General features: G+C 37.2%; 1 protein-coding gene across 1 annotated transcript in view; it reads left to right on the top strand.

Annotated features, from left to right (window-relative positions):
* SLC26A7 (solute carrier family 26 member 7) overlaps window positions 1-15,069 on the top strand; it is a 143,105-nt gene that overhangs the window by 58,568 nt on the left and 69,468 nt on the right. The window contains exon 5 of the mRNA XM_017871205.1: window positions 3,725-3,889. Coding sequence (XP_017726694.1) covers window positions 3,725-3,889 — 165 coding nt within the window. The remainder of the gene's footprint in view (window positions 1-3,724; window positions 3,890-15,069) is intronic.

Below are 15,069 nucleotides of genomic sequence, written 5' to 3'. Positions count from 1 at the left end.
TCCAGATTCCTAATGTCAGTGTGAATAAGCTACTAAAATTTGAGTGGTGGGAAAAGAGGGAGTTCTTAAATCTCTCCTCCCCATTCTCCGCTAGTTCCCCTTCCTTTACTACTTCTCTTCTTCCTCTTCCCTCTTAACACGTCTGCCATTGTCTTGGGTAATTAAGAAGTTTGTCATCCAGAAGAGAGAAATTTCTCCTCAGTTAAACCTCATATGTTTTTAATCATCCTTCATATGCCCAATGGTTTGTATCAGAAATGAGTTCTTTAAGGAACTTGACCTTTCAGAGTCAAGAACTCTCCATGTTAAAGATTTATCTTTTGGTAGGAGGATTTTTTTTAAAGTATAATGATGTATACAAGTAGAATGTTACAATATACATTCTATATATTTTGAGTCTTTAGATATTTTAAAAGAGCATAATTCATCTTTTCTCATTTGCATTGCAAGTAGGATCCCATGTTTTTTAATACTTGAAATGGTTGAACTCTTTTTATATCTTGAACTTCTTCTGGACTCTTTTGTTTGTAACTTTTAAATTGTGGAAATGACAAAGAAGCTGCTACTAGAAGATGGTGGTTTAGCTTGACGCGGTATGGTAGGTGACCACTTAAGGTTAGGTAACCTTTGTTTCCCAGGCAGGGCAAATCATTTAACCCTCTCAGTAGGCACTGGAGTTTAGGAAACGAGTGGAAAACAGAAGGTAAAACGATGATGGTTCTATACAAGGCCTCAAGATTACTTGGCATACTGATGCAAATTTTCCAACCTTCCAAGTATGCATAAATTCCATGTACCCACACTGGTTTTGCCACTTCACAGACTTGTATTCTACATTTGGCCTAAATGAAAATTCAACTCTTGTTTTCATCGTACCTCAGTAATATGCTAATTTCATCCTCGTGGCTTGTAAGAGTCAATGTCATAAGTTGGAACTAACTTATTAGTAGAGAAATTGGGAATAATTGGTTCAATGTTTTTCATAGCTGATTGTGTTTTCAGGATGAAAACCAACTGACCACAAATCAAAAGTTGCCAAAAAAAAAAAAAAAAAAAATCACCATGTTCCACTTGTGCCAACACAATTGATTGCTTGGGTATTTCCCTCAGAACATCTCTCTTTGACAAATACAGTCACTAAAAAATTGTTAGTAGCAGAAGCTGCTGCTTTGGCATCCTGAGTTGGCAGTAACAGATTGCCTGATATCCACATTGGCACCCCATATTATTTTCTTTATTATGTATTGAGTAAAAGGTGGCTGCTAAACTGTAAACAATTTAAATACATTTCCTTTTGCATTAGACTCTTTTAAGTTTTACAGAGTTAGAAAATGTAGTGTGGCCCTTTCTACGTTTGCAAAAGTGGTGACTGGTTTTCCATACTAGGTAAATATGTATGACGTTCCCTGTTGTTCTTCCTACATCATAGGTTAAGCATTTTATAGGTTTCGAAGCCCTTGCATATATTATTTGACACTCACCTTACACAACTCTACAAAATAAGGCAAAATTAACTCTAATAATTTATAGATGATAATGAGGCTTGGAGAATTTCAGTAGGTTTTCTGTGATCACAAACCTAGGATGTGGTAGAACTTGGATCAGAATATAGGTTCAAATTTTCAGATTTGAGCCCAGGAAAATCCACTGTAATTCAGGTTCAGAGCATTACTGCTTTTGGTAAAGGGGTTATTGTATTATGATCAAAATAAAGAAATAGTATATTTTGCAATTTATGCTTTAGTGGTGCCAGATATCACTTTATATTTCTCATTTTCATCACTGTGACCTCTTGATAAAAGGAGATCTCATTGTTATCCTTCCCTCTGATTTCTTTAAGAGTTAATTTCATTTGCCAACTATATATATATATATATATATTTTGAGACAGGGTCTCACTCTGTCGCCCAGGTTGGCATGCAGTAGTGTGACCACAGCTTACTGCAACCTCTACCTCCTGGGCTCAGATCACCCTTTCACCTCAACCTCCTAAGTAACTGGTACTACAGGAACTCGCTGCCACACTCAACACTAATTTTATTTTATTTTATTTATTTATTTTTTTTTAGGAGACATGGTTTCACATGTTGCCCAGGCTTGTCTTAAACTTCTTGGCTCACATGAGCCTCCTGCCTCTACCTCCCAAAGTGCTGGGATTACAGGCATGAGCTACTACACTGGGCTTACCAACAAGAATTTTAAGACCTGGCCTAAATATTGTAATTAACACATTAAGAGGTTATATCAGCATGACCTCTTTTGTTTCCATTTTCTAGTGCTTATACTTGTGAATGTAATTTAGCGTTACTTTCAAAATAGTGAATTTTACTTTTTGCAGTTTCTATGACAGAGTTTACACAGTTGCATTAAGCCAAAGTGTGGGCCATCTTCTGAAATCTCTCTGGCAAAGGAAGAACACTCGTTATTGAAGTATCAGGAGTTAGAAGAGGCCAGGTGTGGTGGCTCACACCTGTAATTCCAGTACTTTGGGAGGCCAGGGCAGGAGGATTGTTTGAGCCCAAGATTTTGAAACCAGCTTAGGTAGCACAGTGAGATCCTGTCTCTACAAAATAAATACATAAATAAATAATAAATAAATAAATAAACAAAAATAAATAAAAAGAGCCAGGCATTTGTCGGTAGTCACAGCTATTCAGGAGGCTAAAATGGAAGGATCACTTGAGCCTGGGGGGTGGAGGTTGCAGTGAGACATGGTCATGCCACTGTACTCCAGCTTGGGTGACAAAGTGAGACCTTATCTAAAAAAAAAAAAAAACAAGAAAAAAGAGAAGAGTTTTGCTGCTTCCTGTCATTCCTGTCAACTTTTGCCCAGCGGAGTTCAATGCACAGCTTCTACATAAAGGTGATGATTCTGCCTGGTCATGAAATGGTTTTGAGATGGAGGATGATGCTATGAAGAGTAAGGAAATATTGAAGGACAATGATTTTTATACTGATTTCTGGGCTTCTTAAGACGTGTATCTTTACCCTATCTGTCTTTTGTGGTGCCACATATACAAATAAGTCCTAATGTTTTCTTATTAAATATTGGCCCTTAATAATTATGCCTAGTGTTCCACTATTGCAACGTAAGCTTGTGGGAATTATTTATATCCTACTGCTCAAGGTCATCACCAACATCTGATTTTTCACAAAATAAATTTGCTGCCTCTGGCATAAATGGGTTACTACTTGACCAAGTATCTGGTCAAAGAGTATGTTCCCATTTCTCAGAACCCGGGAGAATCTTGAGGAATGGCTTTCTCTCTTCAGTGCTTTTGAGGTTTTATGCCTACTGGGTATAAAGTAGTGAATCATGTCTTTTCCTTTTTAAAATTTTAAATTACAGATATAGTAATGCAAATTTGATTTCTCTTCCACATAGACCCATATATTAAACTGATTTGAGTGTATTTCCCTTTTTTGAAACACATAGAATTAGGAAAAGAGAAAAGTCTAAATTTAGAAAAAACATTGTGTTAATTTTAATTGAGATACTGGCATTGTACCTAATAACATTTGAAACCTTTGAATCCTCTTGGAACCTAACAATGTGCTCAGGGAAACTCAAGATATTGTATATATACAATGTAAGAAACTTGTTACACATGAGTTCCCTATGATTCTATCAAATGAAAATGAAAATGTGTCAGACATTAACCCCTCTGGGAACTTTGGGGAGTTTCATCTGAAAGTTCATCTCACTCCTCCCTTCTCCTCTTAGGTGGCCATGTTTGTGCTGCAACTGGGCAGTGCCACATTCGTGGTCACGGAGCCTGTGATCAGTGCAATGACAACTGGGGCTGCCACCCATGTGGTGACTTCACAAGTCAAATATCTCTTGGGAATGAAAATGCCGTATATATCCGGACCACTTGGATTCTTTTATGTGAGTTTTTCATATGTTTTCATACATATCTTTTGAATGTGCAAGTTTCACAAAGCAGAATTTGGTTAATTACAATACTGAGATTTTTCTGTATTAAAGCAACTTGGATTTAAATAAAATCTTATAGGATATTTTGAGTGTGACTTAAGGTGTAAAACTAATTTAGTGAATAATTTCTACTAATCTTGGAAATTATTCCTTGTAATGAACACTTGAATATGAGCTAATTTGGGGACATAATTAGAAAAAAAATAACTAGAGTTTTTTATGAGCCAGGTATTGTTGCCAACTTCTAATGGAAGTCATCCATTGGAATTATGGCCCAGTTTAACAGTAGTGCACTCCCCCACATTCTTTCAGTATTGCAACCCCTGGTATGGATTAAATCAGAGGCCTGGTCGAAATTGGTGTCTAGAGCCTCAGTAGCAGACAATCAGCTATTAAAAACCACCTGAACCTGAGAAAGAGAGCAGCACCTGGCCATTTGCAACACATTTTCTAACAACACTCCTTTGTTCTTGGGTTTGTTTTGAAGTGGACCTAAAATCTGTAACTGCTCAAGAACTCATTTCCTATTAGAGGTTTATTTTTTAAAAAGTCTTGTTAATGAATTTGATGACAACCAAACTTTGTTTTGTTTAACTTTATGCATTGCTGTATACTAAATAACATTAATTTTTTGTTTCATAATGAGAGTATTGTCATTCTTAATTTTCTTGAATATTAATGGCTGGAAGGAGTTCAATGAATGGAGTATGGTAATTTATCTATGTGTTACTGAGATTGTCTCTGGCATTTCTGTATTATACATGGCCCCACGAGGATCCTCTTTATTTGCATATTATTCTCTGCGCCATTGATTGTTTCAGTAGGATAAATTCCTATAATATAATTATTAGATCAAAGGGGTATAAATTTCAATATGAAAAGTTGTATCCATTAATATTTTACTCTGACCTTATCATTGTCAACTCTGGTTATGGCTATTTTTTCAATGACCATTTGATATGTGAAAAAAATGGTATCACTTGTCTAAGTGTGTTTCTCTGATTAGTTGGTAAAGTAGTCAATAAAAAGCAATTGGTAACACGGAACTGGAAGCTGGTTCTGAATATCTATTTCTTACATAATATCCTGCTCAGTGATTCATTCATTGTAAGAATGATTAACACTAAAACAAGAACACTGGAACTGGGTCTGGAAGCAACATAATTCCAAGCTCCAGCTCAAACAAAAGCCGACCAAAGTAGCTGTAAGCTGTCAGGTGACTGGTTGAAAGTTTAAGACTTTCAGTGACAGCAGGTCTACACGACAGAACCAAAGCAGTGATAGTTTGTCTTGACCTTTCACCTGGAAATGATCTGCTTGTCCTCACATGTGCAGCTTAAAGAAATGACTGTCCATTACCACTTGGCCTCTTGAATCATATCTGCATACACAACGATCATCTTTTTTTTTTCTAGTTGTGTTCAAGAAGCAGGGTAGCCTGCTGTGAGAATGACATTGGTCTTTCAGCTTGCTTCTCTGGTGGCATTGTGTATAAACGTCTATTAAACCCTTCAGTTAAAGGATTTTGTGTGTGATTTTGTTTTTCATTTTGTTTTTTTGTGAGGTAAACTGCAAGCTACTTTAGCCTAGTCTTGTAGGTCAACACTGTGGGACTTTTTGGAGGTGTTTCTTTTTTTTTCTTGAGATGGAGTCTCGCTTGTCACCAGGCTGGAGTGCAGTGGCACGATCTTGGCTCACTGCAACCTCCGCCTCCTGAGAACCCTGGGAACCCAAGCGATTCTCCTGCCTCAGCCTCCTGAGTAACTGGGACTACCAGTGCGTGCCACCATGCCCAGCTAATTTTTGTATTTTTAGTAGAGACAGGGTTTCACCATGTTGGCCAGGTAGAGGTCTTTCTTCAAAACTTTACACTGAAACGGAATCAGATTTGGGCATATTTTTAGACTGCTAGCTTTAAATTCACGTTACTCAGTTGATGGAAATTGCTATGCTTTGTGTTGATGGAAAATGAAAAAAAAACAGTTGCTCTTGCTTTTCAATATCACAGAGTCCTGTACTGTGAGGCTGTTAGATGGGAATGGTGCTTTGGTTCTTTGCCAAGGTTTCAAATGGATGTTGATATTGCAATGCGAAAAATTCTGGTGATCTGAGTGTTAGATTAAGAAATAAATCTTACATCATGCACAGGTTGCACTGGGATATTGAGAAGTGCGCTTTGGTGTACGTAGGCTGAGAGAATCTGATGATGGCTACACTTGCCCCTGGATCATTTAAGTGTTACATAAAGAAGCAGAGCTGAACTCAGCAAGGATGTAGAGCAGAGGATATCATACAGGCCTTGGCTAGCATGTCAAAGAACCTACGGGAAAATGAGTTGACAATTTGCGTGACTTTTCACTCTTTGACATGCATCCTGCCTCTGAGTTTTCACAATTGTTATATCCTTTTAGAAAGCAATTCAGGCTGATGAGAGATAAAGCACATGTTACTGATATTCTTGCAACATAAATTGGATATCTAGAATATTTAAGACTCTTGCACAATGAACCAGTCATGATTCCTAATAGTCTCAGGTGGGCTACTCATTTGTGTCAAAAGAATCCAGTTTTAGCCAATCAAAATGTCCACTGATTATTCTTAGGTTGAGGTCTGCAGATTGGGGTCTCTTTATTCTGCCACTATGTGGTTTCTACAGTGTCTTCCTCCCAGGGGATGTCTGATTCTGCACTATTCAGAGAATCTCATTCCCTAGTTGAGTTGGATGAGTATGAACGGCTAATATTTCCATCTCTTTGGTTGCTCTGGGGTGGCAGGTGTCCTTGCCACAATGAAATATTTTTAGGGAGCAATTTGAATCAGATTCAGGTAGGGATTTGTGCTCAGTTCTGCCCTCTTAGATGATAGATAACAGACTTCTCATAGGCTTGAGAGATAAACATGCCATAATGCCTTCCCCTTTTCTACATCTGGCGTGAGGAACACACGCCCCGACTCCAGCAAAGCTCAGGTGGTTGGGCTGCTCTTTCTTTCTGGCTGAAAGTTGTTAAAGAGTTTCCTCAGGCGAGGAGTTCTTCCAGAGTGTTAAACATTACTAAGGCTTTCCCCTAGAACTCTGAATGCCCTTTGAGAATTTCTAGGGTCCGCATATTCAAAGGGAGCCTCCAGAATAACTGTCATGACCCTACTATATTGCTAAGAAGAGTGGATATAATTAGGCCTAACTTACCCTTTTATTTAACCTTCCTAAATTCCTTCACAGGTATCTTTAAAATTTGCTTCCCTTAATTTTATCTCTAATACTTCATATACTTCTGGTTAAACTGTCTTTCTTTTAGTATTATGGGCTGGTTCTTAGTAAAAATTTATTTTTATTTATTTATTTTTTATTTTATTTTTATTTTTTTCATTTTTTATTTTTTTTTATATACTTTAAGTCCTAGGGTAATGTGCATAACGTGCAGGTTTGGTTACAAATACTGTAACTTGTGCATGTTGGTCGTGGCTGCACCCTCGAACTCGTCAGCACCACCATCATTCATCATTTATATCAGGTATAACCTCCCAATCAATCTCCCCCCGTCCTCCCATGATAGGCCCTCGATGTGGTCGATGTTCCCCTTCCCGCAGTCCAAGTGATCTCATGGTTCAGCGCTCCACACCTATGAGTGGAACATGCGGTGGTTCTGGTTTTCTGTTCCTTCGTGATAGTTTCGGTAACAGAATGCATGGTTTAAAGATTACCATCCAATCGCCTTCTTATGCGTTCTTTTTCAGGTGTACATTGGGAAAAAAATTTTTTTTCTCTGAGGTAACTTTTAGCTCTTGTTAGTTTATTAGGGCTCATACAATCAGGTAGACACTGATTTTTTTTTTTTTTCCTTAGAAAGAGGCAACAGGGGAAAGAGCTTTAGAATCATAGAAACCAGTCTTCAGACCACAGCTCTAGCCATAACTTGAGCTAATGACCCAGTGTCTTTGATTTCCAGTTGTCTTGTCTGTTTTGTACACTGATGATAATTATACTTCTTGGAATTCATTTCCAAAATGAAAAGCATTGAACATAGGTGTTCATTAAGTGGAAGTCATTATCTTTCTCACTAGTAGTTAATAGTTCACTGTAACAAATTACAGATTTTTTTAAGTACCACTTAAGTAATAGATACCAATGCTTTTCTTCTATAGAGGACCCTTAATCAGATTTTTTAAAAAGACTAAATAACAAAACAAACTTATATGTATTTTAATGACTTAAGAATGGCTTGAACATTTATAAAACCTTTAGAAACAAATATGTCTTCTGTTAGTGGGGGTTGATCATTACAATTAAAGAAAAGCTATGTTTTTTAGTTTATTTTTATTTATAAATGTTTTCAACAGTTCTGCTCAAATCTCCCTCAGCAGTTATAAACCCATTTAATAAATTATAAACAGTGTTGCAATATCTTTTAAAAAAAGCAGAAACAATAATGTTATAAGGGTCACTTCTGTCTTGGGATCCTGGCTCAGAAGTTAAATTGTTCTATTCTTGGCTTCCTTTAAATTCAGATATTTGACCAGTAAGTTGGTTCCTTGCACAGATAAGAAGAAAAGTTTAATTCTTATTTACAAAAAAAATTTTAAATTGAGGAATGATGAAGTATCTTTTATCAGAAAGGATGTTTTCCTCCAAAAGGCACAATAAAATTACAAAATTCCTAGTTTGTATTAGCACATGTGGGTTTCTTTGAGATGGCGCCAGTATCTCAGCCTGCAGCAGCCTGTGATAAATTTGGCAAGGATACTTTCATTGGCATGGCTTTATATGAGCACTGCTCTAAATAATTATGTACAGTTACGTACACTAAACCCAAGAGCAAAAGACAAGCTTGGCAATATCTTCAGCCATCCTTCTTGGAAGTTTTTATTTCCTTCCTCAAAAATGGGTAGTTTCAGAACTGGAAAACAGTTTAATTCCCACCCCAACCCCTGAAGTACAAGCAAAGTACTTTTCTAGTTTGTACTGCAAAGACTGCAAAGGAGGAACCAAGAACATTAATAAAATGGGATAGAAATGTCAGAAGGAAGTCAGAGCCAATGAAACCTTTTCTTTTATAGAGAATAAGATCACAATTAAATATGTATAAATGGGGTTTATAGGTGGAGAGCAAATCTACTTTGTAGACTTAGGCCCTGTGGGATTTCTGAATCAAGAACACGCTTTGATGGTTTGTGAAAGCTCACAGTTTCTCTGCAGATATTGTGACATCTCTATTGTGAATTGCAGGAATGTTCAGTATGCCCTGAAAAATGGACAGAATAAATTAAGGCGGAGAGAAAAAGAATGTTCATCTGTAACTTGATTCAATCAGTGATGCAGGGGATAGAAGATGTGGCAGGTTTAATTTGGATACAAAACAAGTATGTGGAAATTTGTAGCCGAGGTTACTTTAGGATTCTAAATCAGAAAGCAAATATTTTTGCAGCTCCACCATGTTAGGCTAAGCTCTCTCCATCTCTTACAATTCACTGAAAAATGCGTCACCACAAAATCCAGTGCTCAAGTAATTCAAATTAAACTAATTTACCAAACAAGAGATGACTGGATGCCACTTGGACCTTGGAATGCCTGGTTGTATGTTTGGTCCAAGTGAGTGTTGTATACTCATGATGTCTTTGGCTATTTAATATACCACACTTCCCTTAGACCACATTTGTTCTGAGACTTATTGTATCCCTTGAAATAATAGCAAATGGATTTATTCCCAGTGTATCATATAGTTATTGATGAGAAATTAGGGTATAATCATGTAAAAAAACTACCAGAGTGTTGGTTTTTCTTCTGTCTTTTGTGTGTGTGTGTGTGTGTTTTTTTGTACTGATAAAAATATAGCCTGTGATTAATATCCAGTTTAATCTTTTTTTTTTTTTTTTTTTTTTTTTTTTTTTTTTTGAGACATAGTCTCACTCTGCCACTGAGGCTGGCGTGCAGTGGTGCCATCTCGGCTCACTGCAACCTTCACCTCCCGGGTTCAAGGGTCCAAACAATTCTCGTGCCTCAGCCTCCGGAGTAACTGGGATTGCAGATGTGCACAACCATGCCTGGGTAATTTTTGCATTTTTAGTAGAGATGGGGTTTTGCCTTGTAGGCCAGGCTCATCTTGAACTCCTGGCGTCATGTGATCTGCCCACCTTGGCCTCCCAAAATGCTGGGATTACAGGCATAAGCCACTGTACCCAGCCTATATTTTTCTTGTTTTTCTATTTATGTTCACTACTTTAGAGGGAGGTGGGATTTGAGGGGCTTGATCTTATCAATACCTATTCTAAAATGTTTAATGATATATAATGATATAGGCAAAGTTGATAAGAGACATCACATTCTTATGAACAAGGAGGACTTGTGCAAACATCAAGTTTTAAAGGATCAGAGTTGGTTTTAGGTGCCCCTGAGCAGGAATTTAGATCTGCTTGGACGTAGGATTCAAATGCAACGAGCTTGAAAGCAAGTTGGGGTGGGGAGACGGCATGCCTGGGCAATCATGACTCATGTTTAAAGGTTCCAAGGATGTGAAAGCTGCCTTAATTGTCCAACAGAATAATCAGAATAATCTGGAGGGACTTTACAAGCTACACATGAGTATGAAGAGATCAACATGCATCCTTGATTAAAGAACCGCTAGAACAGATTTACTCAACAAATTGATCACCTCGCAGGCATTGAGGATGCAGTTGACAATAACATTTTTGTTCCCGTGGAATTTTATTGAAACACTGAGGAAGGATGCAAAGTATGGAGAGAGGAGACAAACAAATTGGCAAATAAAGTAATCTCAGATAATGTTAATGAAGGAAACAAGGTGGTGTGACTGAAGGTGGCCAATGTGGTCAAGTGACAGGGTTGGGTCTGCTTAGATAAGATGGCCTGGGAAACCTTTTCTGGGGACATGGCTTTTGAATGGAGGCTACAAGGATGAGAGAGACTCAGCCATAGAATGATTTAAGAGTATTCTACGAAGAAAGAGCAGCAAATGCTAATTCCCTAAGGTAGATACAAGCTTGGGATGTTGGAAAGACAGAATGTGTTTGCTTCTAAGTTTCTTTCTGGTGGAATTTCAGAAATTTTGTGATTCTATTTCATTAACTCCTGAGGTTTGGCTACAAGACCAGACCCTACTCTTGTTTTATATGTGAGAAAAGACCAAGAACTACATGCCAGCTCCATTGTTCAATTTCTGTGTGGCCTTAAGCAATTTAGCTAACCTCTCCAAGTCTTATTTTCCTCATGCATTAAATGGAAATAATAATACTCACCTTGCATTAATTAAGAAATTAAATGAATCACTGTGTATGAGATGGCCAGCATAGAGCCTGAAAGTGTTAATTCCCCTACTCTTCTAGGAAGTGACTAAGTTTAAACAGTTTCCCCATTCCTTCTTCCTGAGCTCCCCCTGCACCACCCTCCCTCTGCCTGTGATAGGCAAAAATGTGAAAATTCCTCTCCCTTCAGGAATGGAGGGTGAGGGCACTGTATAGATACAGGTAGGCTTTCACCAAATACGTTTATGTTAAGAAAGGCCATGGTCTGTGTACTAACAGCTTTCAGAATCAACTTGGAAGGCTTATTGCTTCCCTTGTACTAATGTGACTCTGCTGCTGATGTTGAAGGCACAAGGCTGGAGGGTGAGAAGACCTCATATGCCTGAGAAGCAGCCAGGTGCCATTGAATACCACCACTAAAACCCCAAATCTAAGACTTCATGCTCCACAATAGTCTCCTCTTCAAAGAGATAGCATCTTCCCTCCATAACCCAAGGGAAAAGGAACCAGCAAGGAGATTTGGAAAAATTCTTTGCTGGACAGAAAAATCATGAGAGAGGCATTGGTAAAACGTGCAGGTGTTTGTCTAGGATTGAGGGGACCTGTGTCAAAATCCTGATTTTGTCACACACAAGCCAAGTCACCTGGGGCAGGACACTAGTCTTCGGAGCCTTGGTTTCTATTTCTGCAGAATAAATGTGTGGAACTGGTTGATTTTTAAGGTTTTTTTTCTGGTCCTGACAAGTGTCTTCTGAACATTTCCTTTGTTAGGCACTTTAGTTTTAATCCTCACCACAAATATTAACTATGCCTAATTGTCCTTTGGTAGGTACTCGTTCAGTTGGCTGTCTCTCTTAACACTACTGATCACTTGGTAATTATTATTGAAAACTGTCTGTTTTGTTTCTTTTTGTGTTTTAGAATACTTCTACCTCAGCTAACATGAAAAGAGGGGAATTTGCTAGGGTCTATCTGTGATTCTAAGAACAAAAGCTTGGCATCCCCTCTGCCCTCTGTATTAGCTTGCTAGGGCTGCCACAATAAACTGTCATAGACGAGGTCACTTAAACAACGTAAATTTAATTTCTCCCAGTTCTGGAGGCTGGAGATTCACAATCCATGTGCTGGCAGGACTGGTTTCTTTTGAGGCCTCCCCGCTTGGCTTGCAAATGGCCTCCTTCTTGCTGCTTCCTCACATGGTGGAATCCCTGGGCATGCACAGCCCCTGTGTCTGTGTGTCCTGATTCTTAGGAGGATGACAATCATATTGGATTAGGGCCCACCCTAATGGCTTCCTTTTAACTTAATTACTTCTTTAGAGACCCTGTCTCCAAATAGAGTCACATTCTGAAGTACTGGGGGTTAGGATTTGAATATATGAATATTGAGGGAATGCAAGTCAGCCCATAATACTCTCTTTGAGTTGTCTCAGAAGTGAGCAGCATTAGATTTTGTGCTGGCGTCTTATGGCTACTGTAACTTGTTATCACAAATCTGGTGGTTTAACAAAACAAATTTATTCCCACATTTCTGGAAGACAGTTCAAAATCAAGGTCTCATCTGGTCCACGCTCCCTCTGGAGATTCTAGGGGAGAATCCATCCTTGCCTTTTCAGCTTCTGCTGGCTCCTGGCATTCCTTGGCTTGTGGCTGCATCATGCCAACTTCTGCCTCTGTCTTCACACGGCCTTCCCCACTGTTTGTTCTTCTCTCCTGTCTCTACAAAGATACTGATCATGGGATTTAGGGCCAACCCAGGTAATTGTAGGTGCTCTCATCTTGCGATCGATCCTTTACTTAATTACATCTGCAAAGACCTTATTTTTCCAAATAAGGTCACAGTCACAGGCACTGGAGTTTAGAATGTAGACTTTTTTTTTTTTTGGCGGGGTGTGGGAGGCTACAATTCACTCACTACAGTAACCCAACCATGTATGGTGAGGAGGTTTTATGTTTTTGCTTGTTTTTTGTTTGTTTGTTTTTTTTAAATTAGAATGAGACTGAAGTTATCCGTGTGATGTAATCAATAAATAAAATTAACACCACATTTCAAAGCTATTTCAGGGCCGTGACTACCACTCAGTGCTCTGTGTTGTGAGATGAGGCTTCTGATAGAAGTACCATCTAAATGGATAGATTATTAATAAATTTTACTCAACATAGGACTTTACAGTAGATAAAATGAGTAAAATAGTTTATTCAGTGGTGCTAATGTTGTCTTGTTTTAATATACACTCCTTTTGAGACATAGAAAACAGTTCGTATTTTTAGACACCTATCTATATACTGATTATGCCAAATGCACTTTCAAACCAAAGTATGCACATGTGTTAGCTGGCATATATGGATGTTACCATCGTTTCTGGAGATTGTTCTGGTTTTGTGGTTGATGACTGACTCAAAGTCATATATTGGGAATTAAGAATTGTAGATTGCAGATTTGTAGTTTATATCTACTATTAAAATAGTGTGCTGATAGATTTACTACAGCGTGCTAATTTTGCTAATGCTCTGTTGTTTCTCTAGTCAAACAGAAACTTATTTATCACAGATCTTTAGTGCCAAGATAGTGCAGGAATGATAAACAATGCTACTAAAGGGTTATGTGTTGTTTTTTGCATAGAAATATTTATTCAAATAATCTTTTTGGTCCCTTTATGGATAATTCAAAAATGTATTCATCATTACTAGTGAAGAATTATTATCAGTAATATCATTATGCTCTAAAAATATTTAAATCCTTTTTTCTCATGTACGTTTTATTACAGCAAAACCTAGACCAACCAGAATGCCGAGGAAAAGAATGTTTTGATTAATAGAATTTTCTGGTTAATAAAGTATTGAGCAGAAAGTTTATGTAATTTTTAATACTTGTTAGTATTTTTTAAACATATAAGATCTTTCTATTTGTATTACGAAATTTAATAGAGTGGATAAACTTTGTATTTTTTTTTTTTACTGCATAGGTATTTCTTTACAGTGCCTTGTTTAGAAATTTATGACAGTCGTGCAATGAGAATTCAATGTCTGTGGCCCCAGGGAGACCTTTATTTATCTTTTCTTAACTAAATACTGAATATAAACTTTTTCAGCCTTGATCTTGCTTCATTTTTATAAAATTAAAATTTGACTATATCAAAGATGGATTACTTAAAATTACTGCAATGGTAGCTTGAATATTTGACTCAATGTCTTGCACATAACAGAACCTCAATAAACAAGTTGAATAAATGAATACTTGATATCTGCAAATCCCCCTAATATGATGTAATCCAAGTATTGGTAGTGAGAAGAGTCTGGATCTTTTCTCTTCTTGTTATTCTACTTATTCAAGGTAAAATCTATGCCTATTTACAGACTTATTGTTACTATTACTATGCTAGACCCAAGTATTCATTCATTCAACAATATTTATTGAGTATCCACTTTTTTTCTGAGACACCATTCTAGAAGTTGAGAATCCATCAGTGAAAAAAAAAAAGCTTATAAGGAAAGGTAAATTAGATAAAACACATTATATAAATATATTTATATGTGTGTATATGTGTGTGTGTAAATGTCTATGAAGTACTTTAGAAAAAAGCCTCACCTCTAAAGAAAATAATGAGAAGCAATACATGTGCTGTGGGTAGGTGATTTACCTCAAGATGGATTGTTCATGCATATTGATATTTTTCATTTTATATCATTATATTAAATGGTAAATTTAAACAACCAATATTACAGTCTCAAAATGAGCTGAACTCTCAATATGTAATGAACTAATATTACAGTTTTATTACACTGACTGGGCAGTTCTGGTTAGATAGCTTACTTATTTATCCATACAGATATAAATATTATCTTTGCTTCTCTGTGATCTGGGGAGAAAATGCT

The sequence above is a fragment of the Rhinopithecus bieti genome, unplaced genomic scaffold, assembly GCF_001698545.2.
Source record: "Rhinopithecus bieti isolate Rb0 unplaced genomic scaffold, ASM169854v2 scaffold_6371, whole genome shotgun sequence".
NCBI classification, from domain to species: Eukaryota; Metazoa; Chordata; class Mammalia; order Primates; family Cercopithecidae; genus Rhinopithecus; species Rhinopithecus bieti.
The sequence above is the reverse complement of the archived record's forward strand: the minus strand, read 5'-3'. Positions and strand labels throughout refer to the sequence as shown.